This window comes from Cupressus sempervirens, chromosome 8 (genome assembly GCF_028749045.1).
Source record: "Cupressus sempervirens isolate cs-2001-9-10 chromosome 8, ASM2874904v1, whole genome shotgun sequence".
Classification (NCBI taxonomy): Eukaryota; Viridiplantae; Streptophyta; class Pinopsida; order Cupressales; family Cupressaceae; genus Cupressus; species Cupressus sempervirens.
Window position 1 is genome coordinate 374,358,551 of NC_143125.1, and position 21,624 is coordinate 374,380,174.

The 21,624-nt window shown below is 36.3% G+C and overlaps 2 protein-coding genes across 4 annotated transcripts in view; one reads left to right on the plus strand and one right to left on the minus strand.

Annotated features, from left to right (window-relative positions):
• MAA3 (P-loop containing nucleoside triphosphate hydrolases superfamily protein) overlaps positions 1 to 21,624 on the minus strand; it is a 294,471-nt gene that overhangs the window by 113,448 nt on the left and 159,399 nt on the right. For all 3 annotated transcript variants that reach the window (XM_089797784.1, XM_089797785.1, XM_089797783.1), the window contains 3 exons: positions 9,364 to 9,461; positions 9,007 to 9,126; positions 8,836 to 8,928 (listed from right to left, as the gene is read on the minus strand). In XM_089797784.1, coding sequence (XP_089653910.1) covers positions 8,836 to 8,928; positions 9,007 to 9,126; positions 9,364 to 9,461 — 311 coding nt within the window. The remainder of the gene's footprint in view (positions 1 to 8,835; positions 8,929 to 9,006; positions 9,127 to 9,363; positions 9,462 to 21,624) is intronic.
• LOC149542872 (uncharacterized) overlaps positions 15,469 to 21,624 on the plus strand; it is a 72,253-nt gene continuing 66,097 nt past the window's right edge. The window contains exon 1 of the mRNA XM_089797786.1: positions 15,469 to 15,614. Within this exon, the coding sequence (XP_089653912.1) occupies positions 15,470 to 15,614 (145 nt within the window). The 5' untranslated portion in view covers position 15,469. The remainder of the gene's footprint in view (positions 15,615 to 21,624) is intronic.

Below are 21,624 nucleotides of genomic sequence, written 5' to 3' on the forward strand. Positions count from 1 at the left end.
TTCCTTAGGTTGGTCCTTTTCACCTAAATTCAACTTCTCCAGCTTAGCCCCTTTGTACTCTATTCGTTTCTCTTTATGGAATGTGTGAGCTAGGGTATCATCAATTGAAGTCGTACCTTCTATGTGCTCCTTGTAACACTTTGGATAACCATCTTCAGATTCCATCTCTTGAACCTACAAAATGTTATCCTCTGTAAAAACCCAATCTGTCTCTTATCTCAATTCACTAAATACTGGTGAAATTTTTTAGTGTCTTTGGTTTGTTTATTGAAGTTTAGAATTTTTGTAGTTTCCAACAAATATGTAAAGCCAAAGCAGACTTGAAATGACATACAAAAATATATGCAAGATTGATAATTAATCAACAATGCAATGCTGCAACTTTTCATTCCATTTAACTTTTGCATATACAACAATCTACCTTTCAAACAACAGTACTGAAATATAAACACTTGCTAGTACTAATGTGGCCAATTCTGGAAAAATAATCAGACTTGCATTGTTTTGATAAATCAACATCTGTAACTACAGCTGTACTGAAATTACAAGTAAATGTAAAACCTGGTAATTGAATGCATATTACTTTTGCAGCCTCTCCACAATTGCAGCTTGTCTAAAGAATAAACTGCTGCCATTATACAATATCGGCAGCGAATGGAAATGCCAATCACTGACTTCAATTATTCCCAACACTACCACGATCGGCAGCCTCAAATGCATTTACTAGTTTCTTTCAAGCAAATTGCAGGCATTCAAAACCCTCACAAATCAACCAATTTCTTCGGTAACAAAGAACTTCTCCTTAGAAACAGTTAATACAGTAGGAGGAATGACAAATCGTATACCTTAGAACAATTTGCCAAGCAATCTCGGAATAATTCTAAGAATTGAATCTACAATACTTCAGTTGTAGATCCCAAACCCTTATATTTCAGCACGGGCACAAGATTTCAGAACTTTAGAAGTGTCACAAAGACTCACAAAGACAACAAGAGAAAAATAATATTCAATCAGATGCCTTTTCCATCAAATGGGTTCTCATATTTATAATCTCCAAATGGCACAAGTTTCCCAAATGAACTTCACTTAGGAAGCTTCCTCCACACGACATTAAAAATATAGTAGTGTCATTATAATATAATTTATTAATTGCTTTTGGCTCCAAAAATGACCTTTTCCACCATAACATAATATTCAAACATACAAAGCCACTATTTCTTGTGCCCACAATTTAAAAAATTTCATCTCGGTTCCAATGAGCTATGATACCGAGGCAATCAACATACAACACTAACAAAAATAATAACATATTTAGATGAATAATAATAATCATACACCCGTCTTGCAAAAACAACTGAAGAAGCATCAGAATCAAAATCTGACAACACTAAAGTGATCCTCATAAAGAAAGATGATGATTAAGCCTGACAGGGTGACTTACTATAAATAGATGCTCCCTCCAAGAACCTTGGAGCCCAAAATAAAACTAAGAACATCACTCAACTCCTCTAACTTAATTGAGCACATCAGAACTAACAGTTTGACTTACTATAAATAGTAAGTCCCTCAAATGGAGCCAAAACACACCATAGGTTGTTAGAAAGCCTATAAGCCCATAACTAAGACCCTCAAATCTCATTATTAGCTCACAAGTCATGATGGTGAATTGAACAAGACAACTGCAGGAGCCTACTAAAAATGGGGACATTACACACTTTGGTTGAAATACTTCATAATCCCCCATTTGCCTGTGAAATAGGTCATTAAGGGTAATGGAGCCCCATTTTTTGCAAAAATCTGGGCCTCCATTTATAACATTAGAGAATTGGAAAAGGACAATCATTGATTACACAGGTCAAAAGACACTTGAGGCCTAGAACATGATGATAAGATATTGTTATCAATATCAAAGATGTCTAGGGAGATTGTTTAACATTTCATAAACTACAGTTCAATCATCTCTAGTGGAGCTATTTTGAAGCATTTTGGAAGGAGAATATTTCATTAGAATTTTGGATGAAGTTTCTACAATTATAGTTTAGGTTGAGCCATTAAATTAAGAAGCACAAAGTTTTAATAGAGACTCATCTATCAAGTTTGGTATTACAGAAAGCTTAAGAAAATCTGAAGATATGTGTGAAAGTTTGTATTTGATAGTACACCAGATATATCCAAAGTAGCGAGTATAACACAAAAGGTCTCACATCATTTGATTAACTTTAGACTAAAATATTCAATACCTGGCAGAGACAAAAAGAGCATCAAAGACAAGTATCAATAGTCACCATTTTATAGTATTCGAGGAGCCAGGAAGACCATAATGTTGAAAGATCACCAATATCGATAGTGAATGGAAAGACAACGTTGGTAGAGATATATCAGCTCCAGAAGGTCAAAGTCATCGAATAAAATCATTGGTAAAACATGCATATCATTGTTTGTGAATTAGAGCATGTGTCGTCATTAGGGAAGGCTCGAATATTACATAGCGTATGCATAGCATCCTTGTAATGGAAAGAGAGCAACTCTTCAGATGTTGTTATGGATGCATCAAGAGGAGATGTAATACAAAATGACAATATACATAAAAGCCTATATTTGGAGATGTACCGAGGGACTTATGGTAGTAATGATATTTGATGACTATGAAATATTGAAGGTACCATTGTGAGATTAGTATATGCGAGGACTTGAACATACTAGAAAGCATTACAAAGCTTGAGATTTTCGACCTTAGATGAAATAGTTATCACATAGTTGGAATAGCAATAACAACTGAGGAGCCAAAAGTATGCATTCCTTCAGAAGCAAATACAATCTTGTGATACACTACACACTACAGAATGAAATTCCTGTACCCTTGGAATACATAGCGATCATGAGGATTTCAATGCCTATTTTTTCACAAAGTCACCGGAAACATTCGCTACCACTAATTATTGTTTGATAACTCATATCTAACGATATTTTCTTTTTTCGTAGGTCTATGTGATGTGCAATAGCATCATCACCAGTATGGGCAATAGAGAACTCAATCTTGGAATTGCTTGGAATCCATGAGATGAGTGTACATGTTCTATGGTTGATTGATCGCTATGCAAAGACATAAATGTGAGGACTATTTATCGCATGGGTGATTCACTGCTTAAGTGACTCATCTCATATGCTTGGTCATACAATTGTATCATCTGTTGGAAGTTATATTATGATTATGAAGTTATATATTCATAATTCATTTTCATTAGTAACTAGTTGAGATTAGGTGCCGTGAAGGGATGTATCCATTCCATATGCACGTTTTCATAGTTAATAAATATATGATACAAATCAAGAGCGAAAAAACAAGATATATATAGTTCAAATATATACAAATTCCTGAAAAAATTACATACTTAAGTTAGATATGCACTTTTAATATATTATTTTTTCATTGGCAAAGTTTGAATGATTGAGCAAAGCTCGTGGATGAGGATTACTGGATAAATTTTATGTGATTCTCGGATAATTTTGCAATGGATGGATCATTCATAAGGATTGTCTTTATTGCAATTTTATTTCCTAAACATAGATATTTATTTTAATGTTTAGAGTTGTAATATTATTATTAATTTGTGTCCTTTATAATTTAAACTTTATAAATAATTTACATGAAAGATAAGTGGATAGGGTACATGAAAGATAAGTGGATAGGGTCAGTCATAACATTTTAAACTTGGTTATTGCAGATATTGTAAAAAAATTAATTGTTTCTGAATCTATGTCGAGCTTGTCTCCCTACCATAGGACTTATAACGCATTCTAGACGATTTAAAATTGTGTCTATATATTTGGTCCATCGCGTCTTGATTAATAGATTGTTTATGGTTAAAGTGCATAGAACTTATAAAGTTGTATGTAATAACTTATAATATTGACTATAATTGCCCTTTAAATTCTGGCACTGGTCTTTATATTATTCATGATTCATAAGCAATTGTTTCACATCTTTTCTTTGAAGAATTAGTATATTCATTTGTTGCATTAATCCATAATTATTCTTATTTTAAAATATTTATACATTCAATCATTATTCTTAATTCATATTTTGGAAGTTTAAAAGTTTTCTATAATCCTTGCCATTTTGGGAGACTTTCGTTACATTCACATTCTAACCGATCTGCTCTAAGTATCTTGGACTTAAGTGATTAGTTCAAGATTAAGTATACCCCATCTTAGTCTTGCAAAGCCAAAAGTGCATAAGACTGGAATCGAATTGATTGGTCTTGTCAAGTTGGCCATAACCAGTTGGATATCCTAAAATGGAGTTAGTAAGACTCATAGGACTCCAATCTGCGATTTTGGGAACCAACAAAGGGAACTCAATTCATCTTTTGAACATTCTCCCAGCTGTAGAATGCCTTCTTCATCTGGCTCAATTCCATTACCATCCTCTCCCTCGGCTTCTAAATCGGAGGTAAGTTCTAGACTTACTGAGTGGTTCCTTAGGTCAATTGTGTATTTCCTACCATCAACTTTAATGGAAAGGGTATTTTTCTTCCAAGTGTGATCAGCCTTTGCTGAGATTAGACATTCTCTCCCCAATAATGCATCGTACCCCTTCTTCTCCAAGGCAATTACTACAAAGTCAAGGAAGAACTGCTGAGTCCCAATCACCATTTCCATTCCCATTAAGGTTCCAATGGGCTTGATCCCATGTTGATCCACTCCAATGAATTGGAAGGTGGTGGCCATGGGGTTGGTTTCCCAAGATCCTTCCAAGTTTCTTCAGGGAGGACATTCACACCTGAGCATTCATCTACAATAGTATTGGTCAACTTGCACCACATGATCCCAATCACCATTTCCATTCCCATTAAGGTTCCAATGGGCTTGATCCCATGTTGATCCGCTCCAATGAATTGGAAGGTGGTGGCCATGGGGTTGGTTTCCCAAGATCCTTCCAAGTTTCTTCAGGGAGGACATTCACACCTGAGCATTCATCTACAATAGTATTGGTCAACTTGCACCACATGATCTCCATCTCTACCACCGTCGAAGTTCTTCCCATTACTATGGTAAATACAAAGTTATTCTCAACCTGTTTTTTATTCCTCCTTCAATGGTTCCTCCTTACTATTGTTCCCTTGTGTTATTTCCACCCCTACCCCAATCTTTACTAGTACTATGGTCTTGAGAACTTGCTTTATGATATTTGTTTCAAGAATAGATTTGGTGAAAGAAGTTTTAGGAGTACTTACTTTCCCTTCCTTACCCATCATCTCATGGATCTCCTTCCTAGCTTCGTCCAACCTCTCCTTTTCCGTACTTACATCCGGACATATAAGTTTTTTGGCATGCAACTAAGTGATAGCTAAGACTTCCTCTTCCTATTCTGTCACCTCTAGCATGTTCACGCTCTTCTGTTTGGGGCAGTTAGTAGTCTCATTATTACCGGGCCCACACCATTTGCAGAGCATCCCCCCACCTTGTCCTCCATTCTGACAATCACAGGAAAAGTGCCCCCACTTGTTACATCTCCTACATTGTATTATGGGCTATCATCTAGAGTTGTACTATATTCGGCTCCTTGGTGTGTTATTATTGTTGTTATTGTTGCTACCCCTCCTATTGTTTCGGTACCCTCCAAACGATGCTTCTGTTTTAGTGTTGTATGGGGAAGTAGAGGGAGGTGTGGATAGTTCTCCTTGAGTAAAAACTACTTGGGCATTGTGTGCTTTCAAATTGTAAAAACAATCCTTGATATAATGCCCCATTACCTAACATATGTCGCAAAATGCCTTCCTGGGCAAGGTGCTCTCTATGTGTCCCTCCTTTTAACAGTTTGTACACCATAGTTCTTTTCCTTCCCTTTTCTCCTCTTTGCTTCCTATTATTTCCTTCACCATCCTCATCGTATCTTTCTACAATGCTTGTATAGTTTTAGATTCAACCCCATTGTCTTCAAAACTCTCACTTCGTCTTTTGTGCTTCCTTTAAAAATCTTTCTTTCACTCTCTATGAGCATTGCGCACATATATGCATCATCAAATGATGATGGTGGGACAATCTTCACTTTCCTTCGTAGTGACGGGGTCAACCCTTCAATAAACCACCTTTTCTTTTGCCCATCAGCCAATTTGTTATCCAATTTCCCTATCAACTGCTTCAATCTCCTACTATATGCTCTTACACATTCATTTCTTTCTTGTCTTGTGTTGTATATCTCTAATATGATCTCATCATCATCCCGTAAGAGTCAGAATTCCTCCATAAAGGCAGTACATAGGTCCCTCCATTTGGCCTTCTTCCTTGCCTCCAAGTCTGTGTACCAATCAATAACCATTCCCCTGAGGGTCGCAAGAAATGCCATTAGCCATTCATTCATGTCATTTTCTCCATTTGCCTGCCATATGGTTATGTAGGTTTTATAATGCCTTGTCGTGTCTTCTGTCCCGTCTCCTATGAAACTTTGAAGTTTTTGTTTTTCTATGGCCATCCTTTTCCCTCATGTAGGGACTATGTTTCCTCCTGCCAGGACTAATTTTCCTACTGTCGAGGCTGTTTATACTCCTGGCGGGACTGTGTTCCCTCCTACTAGGAGGTTTTCTTGGGCAATTGCTCCAAAAACTTCTCCTTCTCCCCCTAGTTCCTCTTCTTTGTGACTAGAGATTTGTTCTTGATTATAACGGTGTTCCCTACATTTCGGGTTTTTTGAATCTGTCCACCCTTCTCTCCTTCCCCAACCTTCTGAAATTGCCAAATTGGCAATCCCCTTTGTTGTATTTTCAATTAGATTCTCTTGGGGTTGATTTGGCTCCTGGGATTGATTTACAAGTTCCCTTAAGTGGTAGCACATTTCTTCCTGTTCCCTATTCCGTAGAAGTCTCTGTAAGGCAGTTTCCCCCTCAACTTCTTCCTCTCATACTCGCCTTGTATCCTTGTTTGGAAGTAGAGGCATGAATTATTTTATTGTCTTTTTGTCCTCCTTGGATTTTCTCTCCTAAATCTCTTGTGTACTTCTTTCAATGAATTGTTGGAGCACTTGTTGCCTTCTTGGCACTCTTTGTGTTTTGACTCTTTCTTCCTCCACACATACCAAGTTCCTTGCCAACAACCGAGAAATTTTCCCAAGAAGGTCGTACACTGCCAGTGGCAATGAAATTTTATCCTGTACTATGCTCTTTGGAACCGCTCTCTCTCGGGCTTTCCTTTGCACATAATGGTCGATAGAGACTTCCAAGGCTACCACCAGATCTCATGTTACCTGATCCTCCCTTATTATTTCCTCTTCTTCTCTGTCACTATTTGTTACTTGTATTCATGGAAAGAATGGTCTACTCATTACTCCATTCTATCTAATAGACGACCTCCAGGATCGAACTTAGGCAATGAAGCCAAAATGTAGAATGGACATCAACCAAAATAACATTTATTCAAATGTATAGAAATCACAAGAATTTTTAATGCAATTACCATACATACCAAAGTTGGTGAAGGAAACCATATATTGTATTGATTACCAAAAACAACAAGTACATCATTCCTATTCCAGAGTTTTTAAATAGAGGTCGTTGGTTAGGAAGACCAATCGACACATCCCCTTGCTAACAACTACCGAACCCCAAACTAACTATCTTTAATTACAAAAATGTATTATTAGGCCCTAGAATAGTTGCACGACATTCCCACCCTTGCTCCATTCAAATTTTCTCCTCCATAGCTTCACTCCTTTTTGTTCATGAAAACATTTTAATTATTTTATGTTTGTCGTATTGAGAAATGTTAATTATCATTATTTTAAGCATATTTAGAGAGCTTGTGTAAAGAATTATCTTGCAATTGAATTGAAAAGGTAATTTGTTGCTATTTTCTGACATAGCCGAAATAGGGACATCACATCAATATTCTTTTATTTTATCTTTTGGTAAATAACATATACCCTTCAAGATTTATATATTGTTTTAGCCATTACAGCACCTTTTCAATATTATAGAGTTTTATAAGATGCTATTCGAATTACCTTAACGATATCCATTTATGCTGTCCGTCTTTTCTTAGTGGATCATTGTTAAGATTTTCTTCTTTACGATAATTTGGCTTCCTATTTCTTATGAGTCGTTTGGCCTTAACCTTATCCCTTTCTTTAAAGCTTGATCCAGTTACCCAATATAAAGCACTTGAATGCCACAAATTGGTTTTATAATATGCAGAAATGACAAACTCTGAAAAATATATAATGAGTTACTTAGTACAGAAGAAAGAAAAACAGAACAAGTATCACGTATTGAACTAGCACACAATATACAAAAGATTCCTAAACAGAGATACGTGGATGAGTGGAAGCTGTACCCACAACACCATAGGCTAATATATTCTCATTATGTATTTAATACATGTTCTGAGTACCACTGTACATATACAACTGAGGAGCTTCACCTACTTCTCCCAAGTTCAAAAGTCATTCTATAGAGCAATGTCCTCTCTTATACACTTCACGTAATTCATAGTTTCATGAAATCAAATACTGATGTAAAGAACTCAAGTACCACCTATGTGGAGCAGTTACATTATGACAAGGGCATGAACTGTTAGACAAGTATGAAGTATTACTTTGGTATATGTTAAGTGAACAAAATTTAACACAAAACACAATTAGATTAAAGTGCTAGTAACTTGATATCAGAAAAAAATTTGAATAAAATTTATTGAAATGAAAATGGTTGGCCTTAAACTACAAGGAAAGTCCAAATCATCAGTGAGTTATAGCAAGTTTATTTCCATGCCTTTTGTTAGTTTAAGTTTTCATAAATATGCATAGAAAAAAAACAATTTTGAAAAGGGAATAGCTTTACATACTGCTTGAGCGGCTTCATCAATTATAACAACATCAAAGCCACGGGCAACACGGCTGAAAATACTTGATCCACTGAAGCTAAGAGTGGAGCATACCTGACAGCTAACACAATAAGATAGGATATCATGAAAGAAGCCCCAAAAAAATCAGTTTTCAAAATAGAAATAACTTACAATTGCAGCTTCATCTAGAATTGCCGCTCGAATAGTATCATCGCTTGTTACTGCTGCAGTACCCACACCAGAACCAGATTTAGCAGTTGATGGATCTGTACCACTTTTTCGTTGTTTAAACTGCATGACATATTATGAATCAGTTTCTTGTGGGCTTATTTTGGGTAGACATATACAAGTATATATACAATGTATGATGTACAATATATACAATGTATGATGTGCATACACACACAGATCTATAGAATCTAGATTCACGTGTGTGTGTGTATATATGTGTGTAATGTACATATGTATTAATTGATTTATTAAATTATTACATTTGCCACATGTTTCCACACATTTGTATAGGCTTACAAGAGAATCCAAAGTCACTGCATTCACAGAATCATGAGCTTGCAATCCAACACGTACAATATTTGGATTATAAACTTGCCCATTTTCATCACGTATACCTGTAACAACTTGTATATGTCAGCATGCAATAAAACAGAATACTATCATAGCTAAAGTTTTAGTCACCAAGGATAACAAAATTTGATGGACTTAAACCTTTTTCTTGTGGATTCATTCCAACTCTAAGTACTCTGCTCATGTCATGGTTATATTTCTATCATGCATCCAATCATTTGATCATGGAAAATGTATAGAATGAGGACCCAAAATATATTACAGTACAAATCCAAGACTTGCAGAGAAAAAATGTTGAACCATTTCATTTTCTTATCTAAAATACTTTTACTTTTGGCCATCCAATCTCTACAACTTAGAGTTCTCATTACAATGTAAATCCTAGTAAGCTGAAAAGCAATGCAAGTGATCATAATAATGTCTTCTCTACCCCCTGCATTTGACCTCATCTATCCTTGCAACAGAAATGAATCATGTTTCTCTAACTGATATCTAAAAAGATATATTGAACCTATTTTGATATAGGTATTAAAAGGTTGTATTACCGTCCATTTAATAGTTCGCAGACTCGGACTTGGAGAGAACTTGGCAAGCCCAAATTTTCTGAGTTGGCAAAAACTCAGTAAATACCCAACAAAAGCTCAGCAAAAACTCAGCTACTTAGAATGTACTAAAATATTTAAATTTTCTTAAAGAAAAAATTATTTTACAAAATCAAATTAAAAATTGATGTATGGAAAGAGAAAATGCATTGTTTTATATCAAAAACATATGAAAAACAAGTTTTAATCGGATTTTAACCACTTCAGCATTTTTACCCACGTTTTTCCTCATCTATTAATATTAAAAATACAATGTTAAAATTATAAAAAAATCCCCTAGCAAAGAAACAAAGAGTACTCACAGAGCTTACAAACAATGGTCCATTTATACTTTTTACAATAATGAGCTAAAGCATGACCCAGTTCCTGATGCCAAGATAGATAAATATAAACTTTAGTGATTGAAATATCACTGTCACTATATAGAAAAGTTATTGCTAGTGCTGGTGATACATCAAAAGGGAACTCATGGATCTAATTACCTAGGCAAGAGGGCTGGTCAATGCCCAATACAGAGAAAAAAAACACTCGATGTTCCCAAAAAAGATAGCAGTTTTCTTGTCACTTATTCTTCTTACAAGATGTGACAAGATTAACATGCAATAAGAAGTTCATGTGCTATGAAGAAACTGAAATACATAACAAAACTCAATATGTGAAGAACCCATACACCACTGGGAACCCATTGATCTTTACTGAATAAGTTTAGTCCACTGCAAACCAGGATTGAAATAGATGCAAAGCACATGGGTGATAATCTCACTTCATAGGTCAACATTTTCATGGTTAAAGGATGTGAAGAAAAATAACAAAACTCTCATTGCCTACTACTCAAATGAGTGAAACAATTATTAAGGAATAAGAAATTGAAGTCTACAAAATGAGTCAATGGTATTCTAGATATGTTCTATGAGTAATTCCTCAACTTGGGACAATCATCAGTTTCAAAGCACATAATGAAAGATGCACTTTACAAAATTGGCACAAGATAACAAATACGAATGTTAGAAATGGATCACTTGTGAGCCTCAAACCATAACATTAGGACACAAACTGGTCAAGTACTCAGCAAACTAATTTTTTACTTCGACTCGGTCCTCGTTAAAAAACATCGCCAAACTCTGAATATCTTTTCAAATATAATATGTAATGATTTTTTGAATAGTTTTTCTGTTTTGGCTTTCCTAATGTTTTTTAGTTATTTTCTAATTTTTAGCAAACTCCACTATAATCAGGGAGCACTTGTCAAGGCTGCTTCGATGTGTAACTCTAGCATTCATGGTATCAACACTAATCCTAGAACTAAATCCACGAACTCAATCTTTTCAACACATTGGTAAAGCATTGTAAGATTCAACCATTCCAATAGACTATTTAAGTACCACCTGAAAACATTGTCCTGAATAATTTAGCACAAATTCAAATATGCTGATCTTTAGAACACCCCAACCACTATGATGGAAGTTCTATGACTTCATATTATGAGTCCTTTTATTTGTCTCTTGACAGAGATCACAAAACAGAACTGTATGTATGGTTCCATGCAAATCATTACATTAGGACTCAGACTGATCAAGTACTAAGCAAACTATTTTTGTAATCAGATTCAGTCCTTGTGAAAAACATCGCTAAACTCCAAATATCTTTTCAAATATAATGTCATGATATTTTGGATGGTTTTTTGTTTTGGTTTTCCTAATTTTTTTAGTTATTTTCTAATGTTTTAGCAAACTCCACTATAATCAGGGAGCACATGTCAAGGCTGCTTCAATGTGTAACTCTAGAATTCATGGTACCAACACTACGCCTAGAACTAAATCCATGGGCTCAATCTTTTCAACGCATTGATAAAGCCTTGTATAATTCAACCATTCCAATAGACTATTTAAGTACCACCTGAAAACATTGTCCTGAGAAATTTAGCACATATTCATAAATGCTGATCTTAGAATACCCCAATCACAATGATGGAAGTTCTATAACTTCATATTATGAGTTTTTTTATTTGTCTCTTCAAAGAGATCACAAAACAGAACTGTATGTATTGTCTCTTCAGAGGTACCAACACTAAGCCTAGAACTAAATCCATGGACTCAATCTTTTCAACGCATTGGTAAAGCCTTCTATAATTCAACCATTCCAATAGACTATTTAAGTACCACCTGAAAACACTGTCCTGAGAAATTTAGCACATATTCAGAAATGCTGATCTTTAGAATAACCCAATCACAATGATGGAAGTTCTATAACTTCATATTATGAGTCTTTTTATTTGTCTCTTCAGAGAGATCACAAAACAGAACTGTATGTATAGTTCCATGGTAGAAAGTGACCTAACTAAACCTAAAACTAACCATGGACTAAAATGACACACAAAATTTACAAGTGTGTGACTACACGATTCCATGGGGCCTTTTCATAGAGGAAATTATAAACTACTTGTGACTATGCCCTAGATAGATTCACTGGGCTTTTGATCTCAATGAATCCAAATCGATTTGATCATGCTCCTTGGTGAAACACCATGAGCATGCATATGCAAAACATTGGATCTTGGAGTATTATTAGGGCACGTTTTGGCATCTTCCACCAAATACTCCTTGTTTGTTGCCCTTTCCCATTCAAATTTGCAAGAGTTTGAAAGATCAAATATTTTTGAAGACATTTTCAATATTGGGGCATCTTTTTCCTTCATTTTTGGCACTTAATCTTCATGTAAGTGGACTTATTCTTTTTTGCTATTTAATTTGTGCATATCTTGCTGATTGCATGCACATTATTGCTTGATGATTGCCACTTGTTGAAATCAATGCATTGGAAAGTGCATTTTTTCTTTAAAAATGAAAAAATTGTTCTTGTTTTTGGTTTTCCCCCAATTATTTGAATTTGTGTGTTGAAGTGCATTGCATCTTGACACGTTTGAGTCACTCTCCCATGGTACATTTTTCTTTTGGGTATTTTGTGCTTGCTTGCCGATTTTCTCCACTTTGGAGAAGTCACAAGTTCTTTCCCAAGTACTTGTTCTTTCACTTCATGCGAAAGCATCATCACGTTTCACTTTCATCTTCCATATCACAATACTTCACATCTCATCTAACAAATGTGATTATATGGTTTCCATCTCATTCACCATCTGCACATGCATGTAATCCCATTTTCCATTTCCATTTTCACTCACTTCACATTTCGTGTCCACTCGCACGACACGATTAGACGAAAAGCCTTACATGTAATTGCATCCAAAAGGTTTGATTTTGGTTTAAAAGTCACTTTTTGAAAAGTCAAAAAGATGTCATTTTCATCTTTCATGTACTTTGACTTCATCTTTTCACCAAAACTGACTATAAAGCTCATTATCCCTCTTTCATCATCCATTTCCATCTCTTCATATGCATTTGCGCCTTTCTAAGAATATACATGTTCCTGCATCTTTTCATGCTTCGCACCTCATCGTCCATTCGCACTTGCATGTAAAGTGTATCCTCCATCCATATTCGCATCTCATCTCACCTTACATCTCTCGTTACATGTTGCACTTACATGTACTCATTTTTCATGCAATAATGCATTGAAAACCCAAGTCATGTTCGAAATCAGCAATCTTCATTCACATGCATTCCAATGCGTTTCACCCAGAGTAACGAGAATCCCCCAAAAATCGCCTGAATCGGCGATTCAGCAATTAGATTCATCGATGGCAATTTTTTTGGAGTTGGAAATCGCCATCGCTGATTTCATCAAGTGTATCGCCGATTTGGGCGATTCATCCAAAAAATCATGAATCGCCTGATAAAATCGGCATGAATCGCCTGCGGCCAGTAAAGTATAGACTTGTAAAATTAAAAAAAATTACTTTTTTTTTTACTTTGTTTTTGACATATTCTCTTTGTTATAACCCTAAAGGGCCTTCTATTTGTTTAACATGAGTAGAAGAGAGGAAAAGTGAAAGAGAAGAAGAGAAAAGAAAAGCCATAGGTTTCTAACCGGCAAGAAGAAAGAGCACAAAAGAGATCAACAATTCATTTGGAGAGGCCATCAATTGCATTGGGAGCATTAAGGAGCCAATCTAAACACTCCTCAACTCATTTGCAAGAGGTAAGTGCTCTTTTTTTTTTTGCATGTTAGTGTATTATGCATTCTTTGTTAAATTTTTGTAGTTTTCAAGATTTTTAGTTTAGATCTTGAATGTTCTTTATTTTTAGTATTTACTAAGTTGCAAACTAGGGTTTGTTGTTTTGTAGCTTTTATTAGCTTCAAACTTTGATATTTTACATATAAAATTTTATTGCAGCAGCCTTTGCTTTCATTTTTCGCAAATTCGCAATGGGTAGAAAAGATGAATGTTGGAAATATAACGAAGAGTTTTCTAGAAGAACCAAATATCAAACAAAATGTATTTTTTGTAAAGAAAAAATAACTTCTGGGGGTATTTATAGATTGAAATACCACATTGCTGCTATACCTGGACACAATGTTACAATTTGCACTCACCAAACTCCTGAGGCAAAACGCACTTGCTTAATGGCATTAGAAAAAATTGAAAAAGACAAAGCCAATAGGAAAATGCAACTTGAAGGGTTAAGGGGTATTGGCTCCCATGTTCCCGCATCCGCATCCACAACCGCATCCACATCTGCATCTGCATCAGCTTCTGCATTTGTAAGTTGTGTTGGAGAGGGTTCTTCTAAGCCTCCTTTTTATCCTAGTTCTTCTGCTCGTGCTAGTGCTAGTGCTAGTGCTAGTGCTAGTGCTAGTGCTAGTCGGTCACATACTGAGACAAAGTCCCACACCAACCTATTGCAACCTAGAGTGTGGAAAAACAGAATGGATAGTTACTTTGTGCCCCGCACTACTCCTGCTTCCCAACCCACGCTTGAGGGCATGGGTTTGAACAAGGAGATTCATGATGTTGCTAGAAAGGAGATATGCAAATTTTGGTACTTTTGCAACATTACATTTATTGCAGCCAGGTAATTGATTCTTTTTCCTTTGTTTTCTTTAATATTAAAATTAAAAGTAAAAGTAAAACTTTAATTATTTCTACTTGTTTTATAATTTGAATCTTTGACGTCTAAATTTTTATTTGTGATAGGGCTCCTTATTGGAAGAACATGATAGATGTGGTTGCTATTTGTGGTCCGCGGTTTAAAGCCCCAACTAAGGCTGAGTTGAGCAGATACTTCTTGGATGAGATGGTAGAGGACATGAGGGCTGAGCTCGAGGAGAACCGAAAGGAGTGGATTGCAAAGGGTTGCACCATCATGACTGATGGTTGGACAGATAGGAGGAATAGAACACTCCTCAATTTTCTTGTATCCTATGGAGGTGATTGATCATTCTACTTTCCTACATACATAATTGTAAATTTTAATTTTTTGAATGCTAATTTGTTGATGATCCATTTAATTTTAATATTCTAATTCGTTATTTTGTTACTTGTAGGATATACCATGTTCATCAAATCCATCGATGCTTCCGCACGTGTAAAAAATGCCACATACTTATGTGAGGCTATTGAGGAAGTCATAGCAGAGGTGGGAGAACAAAACGTGATCCAAGTGGTGACGGATAATGCAGCAAGTTATGTTGCTGCAGGTAAACTTTTGACTTTTTAAGTTTTGAAAATAAATTTATTTGAATTTTGAAATTTGAATTTCTAATTGACTTAAAATTGTTGTAGGTAAACTTTTGATGAAGAGGCACCCCACCATAGTTTGGTCCCCTTGTGCGGCACACTGCATTGACCTCATGTTGGAGGAAATTGGCAAACTTAACTTTGTCAAGTCATGTGTGGAAAGGGCAAAAAACATATGCAAATTCATTTATAATCATTCATTTGTCCTTAGCACAATGAGGAAGTACACAGAAGGCAAGGAGTTAGCTCGCCCAGGTATCACGAGGTTTGCCTCGAATTTCATCACCTTGCAGTCCTTGTTGACATCAAGGGATGAATTGAGGAGCATGTTTGTTGGGCGGGAGTGGATTTCCTCTTCGTATGCTACGACCACTGCAGGGATAGATGTGGCGGATTGCATATTTGATGAGGATGGTTTTTGGAAATCCACTAGAGAAATCCTACAGGTAAATTTATTTCAATTTAACATTTAGTATTTTACTTTTACTTTAAGTTATATTATTTTATATTTAAGTTTTGACTCAAGTTTTTTGTTTTACTTTATATGTAGGTCACTGAGCCCCTTGTAGCTTTGCTACGAACTGCTGATGGGGAGAAGCCCTCTATAGGCTACATTTATGAGGGCATGGATAGGGCCAAGGACGCCATCAGAGCCCAAGATGTAGGAGTGCAGGAGAGGTATGGCCCTATTTGGGACATCATCGATAAGAGATGGCAGAATCAGCTCCATCGACCCATCCATGCAGCAGCTTACTTTCTGAATCCGGCATATCGTTTCCGTCCTGAGTTCAAGGCAGATGTGGAGGTTCTCGCTGGCTTATACACAGTGATTCAGAGGTTGAGTAGCGATAAAGATAGCGCTGCTACGATTGTTGAGCTAGACCAGTTCAACAATAAAGAGGGGCCACTTTTCTCTGGCAGGATGGCCATAAATGCTCAGACAACACTACAGCCAAGTAAAAATTAAATAATATATTCAATGTTCATGAATCTAGATTCTAAACTTAAAGTTGATTATGTAATTTTAGAGTTAACTTGTAATTTGTAAATGAGACTAATTGTTTCTATTTTCTATTTTTCCCTTATTGCAGATAGATGGTGGCAAATGTTTGGGGCCACAACTCCAAAACTTCAAAAAATTGCCATCCATATTCTGAGTCAGCCAAGCAGCGCTTCTGGGTGTGAGCGCAGTTGGTCCATGTTCGAGCACATCCATTCGAAGAGGAGAAACAGGTTGACAGTGCAGAAGTTGAATGATATTGTCTTTGTTCATTACAACCTCTATTTTAGGATCAGACAGATTTTCGACACTGACTCCTCTCCGATCATTCTGGAGGAGATTGATCTAGAATCAGAGTGGCTCTCAGAGGTTGTGGATCCAGTCTTCACTGAGGAAGACTGTGTGTGGGTTGACCAGGTGGATATAGAGGCTAAGGCAACTAGAGCACATTCTTCAGGCATTGGTAGACGCACACGTGCACACACAGGCACAGGCCCTAGCGACGTTCGTGAGCCCATCTTACATGCGGGAGATATGGCTCGGCATTCCTCTAGGACCTACATTAGATGCCTTACTACTAGGCAGACTGGATACTCAGAGGCTGAGGTTGAGGCTGCAGCCAAGCTTCAGGATGATGTTGAGGATGATGATGATGACTATGAGTCTAAAGCTTGAGTTGGAGCCTTGTTTTTATATTTTGTTTACAAATATTGATACTGAATCATTGATAAACATATGTTTCAAACTTTCATGGATCTTCATCTTAGATTCTTACATACATTTATGATTTGATGTCTTATGGATCATCTTAAATACATTCTATGATTTAAATCATTATGATCATTTGATTACTATTTACTTCAGCTAGCCTACAATTTACATTTTAGCTAACATAGTTACATATGTGATGGATTTTATGTTCCATGTTTATGTATGTTAAGTTTTAACTTCTATTTGATGATGTTATAGTGTGTTTAAGTTATATTCAATAAAGGGTGCATGAAATAAGTTTTAAATTGTTAAAATCTTTAAATTCAAAGGGTTTTTTCAAATTTTCCGATTCATCGCATATTCATTGCCGATTCCTTACCGATTCACGATTCGATTCGGCCTTGCCGATTCCGATCCGATTCCGATTCTTGTTACTTTGGTTTCACCTTCACACATTTTCATTTCATTCCGTCTTCAATTTTCCACCTTCATAACACTTCATTCATTTCATTTTCATTTACTACATATGCATGATGATTTCTTTTTGAGATCATTTCATCGAATCTACGAAGTCTCCAGTCCATTTCCGACCCTTTATTGCTAATCGCAAATCATCTTGTATGACGATTCCTTCTAACAATGTGTTTATGTTTTGGGATTTTTGTGTTGCAGCGCAAACACAAGAGATGCCCTCATCATCAAAACCCAAAGGAAAGATGAAATATCAATACGCTAAAGAGTTGGCTCATCCAACTCCATCATCAGTCGCATTTGTTCTTGACAACGTAATGGACACAATGATCGATCATCTGGACATGGCTGTTTTTCTACAAAGAGTTCAAAATCCTGTTGGTCATGAGATGAAGCGCATCAAAAGAAGTAACATTCACTTGGTGTCTGCATTTCCTATGGCAGCTACGGAACCTAATTTTGTTCTTGGATGTGCACAGCATTTTACTCCAAAGACAAAGACTATCAAGGACGCTAACGGAAAGGTTATCATTAGCCTTGATCTAGAAGTTATTGAGCAGATCTTTAAAGTACCACATAAAGTAGAATGTGCATATTTAACCAAGGAGTCATCTTTGGCATGTTGGAATGGGTAGAAAGGTGATTATCAGAAGTATGTCAACCTATACTGGTTAAACAATAAAAGGAACAACCTCTCCAAATGGCCAAAGATCGTTCATCAGTCTAACTTCAACATCATCCTTCTCAACACAATTTGCGGTCTCAAATTCTACTAATTTTGAGCCATGGATGTATAAGTTCAACTTTCAAATAATGGAAAACAAAGAACACGTCTTTTGGGGAAAGCTCATTAGCACTGCACTTTGCCAACAGATATTCAATGTGGGGAATTCAATGCCCTTCTACATGAACTCTTATCTTGTTTACATTGTTGCTGCCATGGGATCTTTCTCAAGTCTCTCAACCAATGGAGATCGTCTTCGGGTTCCTATTTAGGATTACTATGACCAAATCACTTTGGCAAATAGTAGATTTCATTACAGAAGCGTCCAAGATGCCTTCTTTGAACATTTATGGTGCTTGTTCAATAGACAGTTATCTGTCAAAAGAGTGTCTGATGCAACATGGGAAAAGGTGAATCAATACAGTTGTATTTTCATTCAATTTCCAACTTCTACATACTTGGGAGTTGGATATTTCAAATGCGAGCCGTATACCTTACCAAGGTATGCTACAGATCGAATCACCTTGATGGAGCTAGCTAGATAGCTCATGGACGTGCAAAGTGATCAGCATGCTATGCATAGACTTGGTTTTGGTATTACCTCAGCTAAACCCTTGGCTATTGGCAACTATTCAATCAATCTTGTGTCCAAAGCGAAGAACATGGAAGCAGAGTTTTAGTTGATCACCTTGAAGAAGTTCAAGGCCAGATTTGACTTTGATTACCGAGAGATGAATTCTTAGATGAAAAGAGCTTTCACACATGTTCATCGTATCGAGGATATTTGGATTGATACGAGAAAAGAGCTTAACATCATGAAAATGGACTACTGCAAATTAATCCTCCAGCAGACAATCGATTTCAATGTGTTGGAGATCCCTTCAAATTTCCAAGTTGAAGATGATGACTACATTCTTGATCCGGAGTTTCATCAAGCCAGCTTTGATAAGAAGTGCCCTTTTCCTATTCAGTGGCAACAAAAGGAAGGAACCTCTATCATGGATAGATTTCAATCCATCTTGGTAAACACTAACAAATGGCTGAAAAATAAAGGCCTTAAAAGAGTTAATACTAAGATGGGATTGGATTGTGGAAGCTTTGGCCCTCCTGATAGAAAGTCACAGCTAGAGATTACAAGGAAAGATGGTGCCCCATCTTCTAATGCTAAAGGTTCTCTCAAATTCAAATTGAAGGGTGGAAAAGGTTCTAAGTCTTCATAGATTTCTGAACTAGTTCAAGAGTCAAAGGTAGAATCAGAAGAGGAATTGGAGACAAAATTGGATAAGGAAGATACATATGAAGAAGGGGAAGTCATGATCATATCTCCCCCAAAGCCTGCACAAACTCGTGCACCATCTAATCATGAAGCACCTTTTCTAGATGAGGAAGATGATGATGTGGATTCATTCTCCACCGTTTTCACTCCTATTCCAGTCTCGGAAATTAATACAATGGCCCTTATTAATTTTTCTGTTGCTCCTCTCATTCTTGCAAATGAACAATATGAGTATTTGGCAAATGTGTTTGAGGATTTTCCAACTCTCACAAATGGTCATGTTTCCCAACTCAATACATCTTTGACAAGTTTTGATCTTTTCATGACAGAATCTTCTCAGCATGTTCCTATGCCTTCAGCTGTGCACACTGAATCTTGTTTTGTTACAACTGAAATACAATTTAGATCAATGTCAATGGTCTCCACTATATCTGCTTCTACGGATGAAGGTTTCAACTTCCCTGCATGGTTGAGCAGAATCACAAAAAAGAGAGGAAAAGTGGTCGTATCGCCAAATAATCTTCTTGTTAAGAAGACTAAATCCAAATCTTTGAAAGATAAGATTGTTTTAAGGATTTTGGTTGATTCCGATAAAACCAAGTTTGTTGAAGTTGTTGAGCCCTTGGTGGACAAACCTGTAGAGGAGCTTACTCATTCTGATTACAAGTTCACTAAGGTAGAAATCGAAAAATAGTCACGTTTGAGTTGTTTACAAGATGCTCAAGATGCATTGGCAAATGTATCAAAGAACAATCATGAGCTATGAGAGAAGAACAATCAACTCAAACAGGAGGTTTCACACCTGAACGAGGTCATCTAGCAATAATCTTCTCAAAGTGTTGTTACCATATCTCAAACATCCAAGGAGAGGAAGTTGATTGAAGTCGCCAAGTCTTGGATAGTTGAAATCATCCCTGAAGGAGTCTAAGCCATCATGAAGACATTTGCAATTCTTAACCACGGCAAAGAGATGAATGGAATGGAGCGAAACTTGATCTCTTCTTTGACTCAAGAAGCGGATAATTTTAAGGAAATCCTCGATGATTGGGATGAAATGGAACGTTTTGATCTAGATGCCTTGGTATCATGTGACATTCTTCTATCATGTGAAATGCTCTTTAGATTTCAAGGACCTATTGGTTACAAAGAGGAAACATTAAGGAAGTTGATCACAAAGTTGCAGGTGGCACATGGAGATTGTCAAACAGTGAAACAGGTGTTATTTGTGATTTGGAACAGATGGGATGCCATGTTATTGATGATTCTAGTAATCTCATTGCGGTTGAAAGGGTAAGCTTGGAATATACAATCAGGATCAATGCTGATGTAGATTCTAAAAACTTTGGTTCCCACACAATCAACAAATTTGTCTTGTATAAATCCTTGCCAAACACTTGTTACATACTATGGCAAGAAATTCCAAAGTTGTACAATCAACATATGCAGATGCAGTAAGGATCAAAGCCATATCAAAGACCATGAAAATTGTTGATCTTCCCACAATGCGTGATATCATTGTCAAATCCAAGGCACTGAGAAACAATCTTTACTATATAAAAGGATGCAATGCGAGTTGCATGTAACCCTATATTTCCTCTTGTAGTTAGACAAGGTCAAAGTTGGTTGAGTTGCTCCCACTTTTTTCTCCACCTTTTTTTCAACTCTTGTGCCTATATAAAGGAGTGCCCCCTCATTATAAAAGCATCATTATCTTTATGCAAGAGAGCTCTGGAGAAATTCTGTCAGTAGAACTTTGTTTGTGTAGCACTAGTTTGAGAAAAAAGTGAA